At 54.9% G+C, this 6,664-nt stretch overlaps 1 protein-coding gene across 1 annotated transcript in view; it reads left to right on the top strand.

The window, feature by feature from the left end:
• WDR1 (WD repeat domain 1) overlaps positions 1–6,664 on the top strand; it is a 51,942-nt gene that overhangs the window by 31,526 nt on the left and 13,752 nt on the right. Inside the window, exons 5-8 of the mRNA XM_023740228.1 lie at positions 127–204; positions 1,030–1,110; positions 1,453–1,686; positions 5,905–5,992. Coding sequence (XP_023595996.1) covers positions 127–204; positions 1,030–1,110; positions 1,453–1,686; positions 5,905–5,992 — 481 coding nt within the window. The remainder of the gene's footprint in view (positions 1–126; positions 205–1,029; positions 1,111–1,452; positions 1,687–5,904; positions 5,993–6,664) is intronic.

The raw sequence follows: 6,664 nt of genomic DNA, 5'->3' as shown, positions 1-6,664 counted from the left end.
AGTAGACTAAACAGAATTGATAATGCTAGCTAATGTTTGAAGCAGGCTTTATATTTCACAGAGAACATTTTCAGTGTCTGGGCTCTGGCCTGTTGTCCAGGACGATAATTGTCCCATTTCCCACAGGACCACAGCCGCTTTGTCAACTGTGTGAGGTTCTCTCCTGACGGGAACAGATTTGCCACAGCCAGCGCTGACGGCCAGGTAAGGTGGCACTTTCTTTGTTCCAGACGGACTGGGTGTGGGGCACAGTGGAAGTGGCTGCTCATTTCCTGGCCAGTGAAGCGGTTTCAGAACACACAGTCTTACTGCCTGTCCTGATATATGGAGCTTAGAAATGTCACTCCCCCTGTATGGCAGGGCACCGGGGCTGTGCCATCAAAGCAAAGTAGACATGTCTCCATTTCTCTCTTTTTTAAATAGAACTTGAAACTCAGTCTATAAAACCAAAACTCAAACCCACTGCCATTGAGTCGATTCTGACTCAGCAACCCAGTAGGATAGAGTAGAACTGCCCCATAGGGTTTCCTAGGAGCCCTCGTGGCACAGGGCTTGAGAGCTTAGGCTGCTAACCAAAAGGTCAGCAGTTTGAATCCACCAACTGCTCCTTGGAAACCCTATGGGGCAGTCCTACTCAGTCCTATAGGGTTGCTATGAGTCAGAATCGACTCAACGGCATTGGGTTTGGTTTTTTGGTTTTTAATCTTTACGGAAGCGGACTGCCACATCTTTTTCCCGTGGAGCGGCTGGTGGTTTCAAACTGCCAACCTTTCAGTTAACAGCTGAATGCTTTAACCACTGTGCCACCAGGGCTCCTCTCAGTATATAAGCACTTTTTATTTTTAGGTTGATTCTTTCTTTTTAAGAGCCACAATCCCAAACTCTTGCTGATAGAGAAATGGTAGATGCGCAAGAGTTCATTTCACGTTGAGTGCCGAGGATATTCACGCATGCGCGCGCGCGCACACACGCGCACACACACACACACACAGGCGTGTATGACCCACCTATATTTTTATTTCCTGAAAGATATACATCTACGACGGAAAGACGGGAGAGAAAGTGAGCACCCTGGGAGGAAGCAAGGCTCACGACGGAGGGATTTATGCTGTAAGTACGGATCTGCATTGTATGACTTTGTAAGAGGCTGTCATCTGGCTGTTTGTAGTCGCCGGCACTCATTTTGAAGTTAGACTTGGAAATGAGGGGTTAAAAGTGGACAGTGGTGCCGAGCTGCAAGGTTACATGGAAGAGGGTGGTGGGGTGGGGAGGAGCCAGTAGGTGGGAGAAGAGGCCTGGACTCCAGTCCTTTTCCCACCCTGAGTGTCCCCTCACTGCCCTGGGCTTCCATTTTCACCCCTCAGAAGCGGAGGCTGTGGACACACTGCTCTCTGAGGTCTCTTCCCACCCCAAAATTCCCTGACCCGTGCCACACTGTTTTTGTGTCAATAGATTAGCTGGAGTCCTGATAGCACCCACTTGCTTTCTGCTTCCGGAGACAAAACTTCTAAGATCTGGGACGTCAATGTAAATTCCGTCGTCAGCACGTTTACCATGGGCTCCACCGTTCTGGACCAGCAGCTCGGCTGCTTGTGGCAGAAGGACCACCTGCTCAGCATCTCACTCTCTGGCTACATCAACTACCTGGACAAGAACAACCCCAGCAAGCCCCTGCGGGTCATCAAGGTACGGATGAGGACTGGGGAGCAGCTTTCCTTTGGGGAGGTTGTGGGAAGATGAGTGTGGGCCCATCTAGGAAAAGGGAGGAAGTGAGGAGCTGCCCTGAGCCCCCTGGGCCCGGCAGTGTTTTGGGAGCGCGATGCTTCTCGGGGACCTGTGTTTAGCGGAGGAGAAGGGAGGCCAGAAGCTGAGTCCCTTTAGATCTGGACGTTCAGAGCCTGAGGCTTAAGATCTGGGCATTCACCCTTTAGATCTGGACGTTCAGAGCCTGAGGCTTAAGATCTGGGCATTCAGAGCCTGGGGCTTAGAGGGAGGCTGCCATTGGCCCCCTTACAGGAGCTCATAGGCTAGTACAGAAACAAGATAAATGCCCCCATGACCGTGTGCGCAGCAAGACAAGGAGGCTTGGGGCGTGCCAGGCCCAGGGGTGAGTTGAGCATTGAGAGGAGCGAGGGAGAGGGAGAGTGTCGGGCCGGGAGGCCTGGGGAGAGCCTCCAGGAGGGGGAGGAGGGGAAGCCTTGGATCAGGGCGCTGACTGTGGGGATAAGCGTGAGGGTCGGTGAGTGCTATGTGGAGGGAGCAGGGAAGGAATGCAGGAGGGAGAGCTGAGGTTTGGGGAAATGAGCCCCCTAAACTAGTGGGACCGGGCCTCGTGTGCCGGGCCCAGGGGCCAGGACAGTGATGAGGGGAGATTCTTAAACTGCTTCCATCTACGTCACCGGGAGGGGCTGGCTCAAGCTGCGTGCTCACTGGGGTCTGCCCTGTGTCCAGCCTCTGGGGCGGCGGGGTCATGCTCTCCTTCCGCTAGCCCCCTCGCTTTTGACACTACAGGGGACCTGCAGCCAGACTAGGAGCTCCTGAGGGCAGGGGCCTCTCTTCTGGGCCCTTGAGTCCCTGCTCCAGAAGTTCCACCTGTTCAGATTTTTCTTTGACGGGGCGCTGGTGGGGGCGCTGTCGGAGCGGGAGCTCAGGGTCGGGCTTACCCTGCTCTTGTGGCCTTGGAGGGTGGTCCCCTATCCCCCGTGCCTCTGAGTCGTGATTCCAAGGGCAGTGGCTCCGTGCAGTCCAGGTCCACACCGTGCACATCTTCCTGGCAGCTGGGCCTTTCTTGGGCCATTTCAGGCCACTCCAGGCGGCAGACTCAGCCCTTCTCTCTCCCACTTCTTGTCCAGCTGCTGTGGGGCTGTGCACACAGGCCTCTGGGGAAGCACTACACCCTGCAGGGCTAGTACAGGCCACATTGCAGGCCTGCTCAGGTGCACCTTGCAGGAGGAGGAGGCCACTAAACTAGTAAGCAGTTGCTGTGGAGTTGACTCCAGTTCACGGTGACCCCATGTGTGTCAGAGGTGAAATGTGATCCCTAGGGTTTTTAAACGCTTGACTTTTTGAACTAGATCACCAGGCCTTTCTTCCTTGGCACCTCTGGGCAGACTCGGACCTCCAACCTTTTTATTAGCAGCCGAGTGCTTAACTGTTTGCACCACGCAGGGACACTAAACGAGTAAGTGCTCAGTTAACGCTAGCTGGTGCCCAGCACTGGGCAGAGGGCTCCAAGTGGCTTGTCCCACATCCTCCTGAGGTATCTGCTGTTTTCAATGGCCACACTTTACAGGTGAACTTGCCCACAGGGAGTGGCAGAGCCTGGCAGTCACCTGCTACTGCTCAGGCCCTTTGTGACTTTGGCCAGGTGACCTCAGTGTGCACAGAATCGCCGTTCTCTACCTCACGTTCGGTGATGTCTGAGATGTCTGAGATGTCTGAGTTTTCCGGGGCTGCCGTCACAAATTCCCACACACTGGGTGGCCTGGAACAGCAGAAATCCATTCTCCATAGTTCTGGAGGCTAGAACTTCAAACTCAGGGTGTCCGCAGGGCTGAATGCCTGGGGGAGTAGCCTTCCTGGTCTGTTGGCTTCTTGTGGCCCCAGGCGCTCCTTGTGGCTGTCACTGCAGCCCCTCTGTCTTCACACGATCTTCTCTGTGTCTTCTGTGTCTTACAAGGATGCTTGTCGTTGGATTCAGGGCCTACTCCAGTAATCCAGGGTGCCCTCATCTCGAGATCCTGAGCCTCATCACATCTGCAGGGACCTTTTTTCCACTAGGTCACGTTCACAGGCTCTGGCTGTTAGGGCATGAATGTGTCTTTTGAGGCCACCATTCACCCCAGTACCAGGCATAAGGAGTGTCTGGTCAGAGACCCCTTGTGGCCCCCACATCATCTGCTTTTGTGGGGTTTACTTGATGTGGCGCTGGGGACAGAGAGGTGCTAGCGCCATCTCCTTGACCCCGCCAGGCTCTCAGTACAGTAGGGTGAGTCCATAGATGGGGCTGCCTGAGGGATGAGAAGGCTGTTGCCTTGGGGAGCTGAAGAGTCACTTCTCAGCAGGGCCCGATTGCAGATGAGCGTTTCAAGCGTTGCTGTCAGCCAGCTTCCTCTGGCCCAGAGAGCAGTTTCCTGTGCACTGCCCCTGATGGGGCCCCAAGACCATCCTTGCACCCGTTCACTCTCACCCTGCTTCAGGACTACCGCTGCCACTCCTCCAGGACAAGCTCTCCATGGACACTGCCACCTTAAGAGCGAGGGAGGCCTGTGCGATCAGCCCTAAGCTGGCACTCCCTGCTGCCTGCTCATGGGCACCGCACGGTTGGGCTCATGTTGCTCTGGCAAGTCAGCTGCGGGAATCTCAGCAGCTTTTCAAGTTGTGAGGAAAGAAACCCGTGGCTCAGTCCTGACGCTGTGCATGCATGCATCATGGGAGGTGTCGGGCTGATCTCAGACTGCAGAAGTTTCTGAGCCGCATGGGTGAGCATAGGAGAAGCCTGGCTGCACGTTGAAATCACCCGGGGGCTTCACACGTGAGCTGGTGCCTGGCTGGCCCAGGTGGATGCAGTCTGCACATCTGGGAATGGGTCTTGGAGTGTGGTTATTTGAAAGCATCCAGGTGATTCTTAGGGCGGCTAGAGCAGCTGTTCTCGAGGTCCAGCAGCATCAGAACCACTGGAGGCAAGCTGGTTATAGCCTGGGTGCTGGGCTCACCCCAGAGCTCCTGGGGTCATCTGTGGATGTCTCTGGGTGGGCACTGGGTGTCTGTGCTTTGGTGCTTCTGAGCAGCTGCCAGGGGATGCTGCCATTCCCAGTGGAGCTCCTCAAGTGTGAGTGTGCACATAGTTCCCAAGCCTCTCATTGGGTGCAGGGGCTGATTCTGGGGCCTGAGTAGGCTATGAGACACCCCGGTGGGCCTGATGCTGGTCTGAGAACTACATCTTAAGTGGCAAGACCAGCAGGGTGCTGCGCTGGAAAGAAAGCTGGTGTCAGGAGCCCCCAGTTCAGAACGCCTGGATTTTCTGCCCATTTCTCTCCTGGGAAAGCTGGAAGGACACAATGTGTTCACTCTGGCACTCCAGTCCCATGAGAACTGTGTGTACCTTTCTAGAAGATAATTGTGGCAGCAAACCACAGAATGCTTGGAAAGTTCTGGGGGAGAGCCCTGTCCAAGCGTCGCGGCAGTTGGCTGGTACGCGTTCCTAACAGCGCAGAGGGACGTTGGCTCGATGGGAGGAGCTGTGGTGACAGTTGACACACATGGCCATCTCCTTCTGCCCGAGAGCAGTTAGGAGAGAAGTTTGGTGCCCCCTTCTGAAGTGGACTGCTGACCGTGGGTGTCTCCTCTACTGCCTGGGGAGAGGGTCAGGGCCTGGGATGGGGAATTGGAAGAGGAGAAGCCAGCCCAAGGGCTGAAACGAGAGTGTTGGATTGTGTGTGTCTTGAGTAGAGAACAAACCTACTTCTCTGTGGGCGAGCCCTGGTGGTCTTACTACCACCACCTCACCACAGTGCAAGTCAGCCCCGCACTGCATCCCTCTACTTTAGTGGCTGTGAGAGGCCGGGCAGGTGTGGGTCATGCGTCTGTGCACATCGGGTACCCAGCCACAGAGACTTTGATGTAGAACCCTGGCCCAGGTGAGGGCTGGATGGCTTGGCCGGAGGAAGGGGACAGTTTATGGGGTTTGTCAGATGATCAGCTGAGCTGACTTGAGAAGAGTTGAGCCCAGCCTGTACAACGTGTTTTCAGGGAAGCCACGGGGGGTCTCAGCACACCCAGTGTGTTGAGGGGCTTCTCTGTGTTCTCCGTCACCTGGAGGCTTAGCTGGTAGAAAGTGGTCATTTGGTGGCAAGGGCAGACAGCATGTCCTCAGCTCACCTGCCCTGTCTGTCTCCTGCACAGGGTCACAGTAAGTCAATCCAGTGTCTGACGGTGCACAAAAACGGTGGCAAGTCCTACATCTATTCTGGGAGCCATGATGGACACATCAATATCCTTGGACTCAGAGTTGGCCCCAGAGCTGCTGGTGAGAGAGGTGGTACATTCCTGTCCCCACGGTGCCAAAAGCAAGGCTGGCGAGGCAACACCAGTCACAGCTGCGAGCCCTGCAGCCATGCTGTGTCTGAGACCCAGCGGTGTCTGCACACAGGTGCCCCGTCCTCTGCTCCGTCTGCTCAGGGCCACAGTGTCATCAGGGCCTCGGCTGAGGAAAGCTGCAGCCGTGGCCATCGGTGACTTCTAACTGTCTGGCCTTCGTAGTGTTGTTAATGTCTCTGAATACTTACTTCTCTTCCTGTGAATTAGAGCTAGTGTCTGCCTTGTACATATCAACATCCTAGCGGTAGAGTTATTGAGTCTTAGAACTCAAAAGGACGTGGAAATCTTTTATTAGAGTCCTTGTGTTTTAAAAACGGGAAAAGTGAAGCTCAGAGACATGGAGTGTTTTCTGCAAAGGCACGCAGCTTTGTTGGCAGCAGAGCTGGGACCAGAACCTAAAAGTCTCCTGACTCTTGAGGAGGTTCTCTGGCCCCCTCGGCAACATTCCCTGAAGGTATGTGGGTCAACCCTTATGAATCCTGTCTATGTTTTCTGTAAGTCAGTCACCTCAGCTCTCCCTAACTATTAGAGTCTCTTCTTGTGGCCTGGCACAGCCATCTGTAGG

Source organism: Trichechus manatus, unplaced genomic scaffold, assembly GCF_000243295.1.
Source record: "Trichechus manatus latirostris isolate Lorelei unplaced genomic scaffold, TriManLat1.0 scaffold00150, whole genome shotgun sequence".
In the NCBI taxonomy this organism is placed as follows: Eukaryota; Metazoa; Chordata; class Mammalia; order Sirenia; family Trichechidae; genus Trichechus; species Trichechus manatus.
The sequence above is the reverse complement of the archived record's forward strand: the minus strand, read 5'-3'. Positions and strand labels throughout refer to the sequence as shown.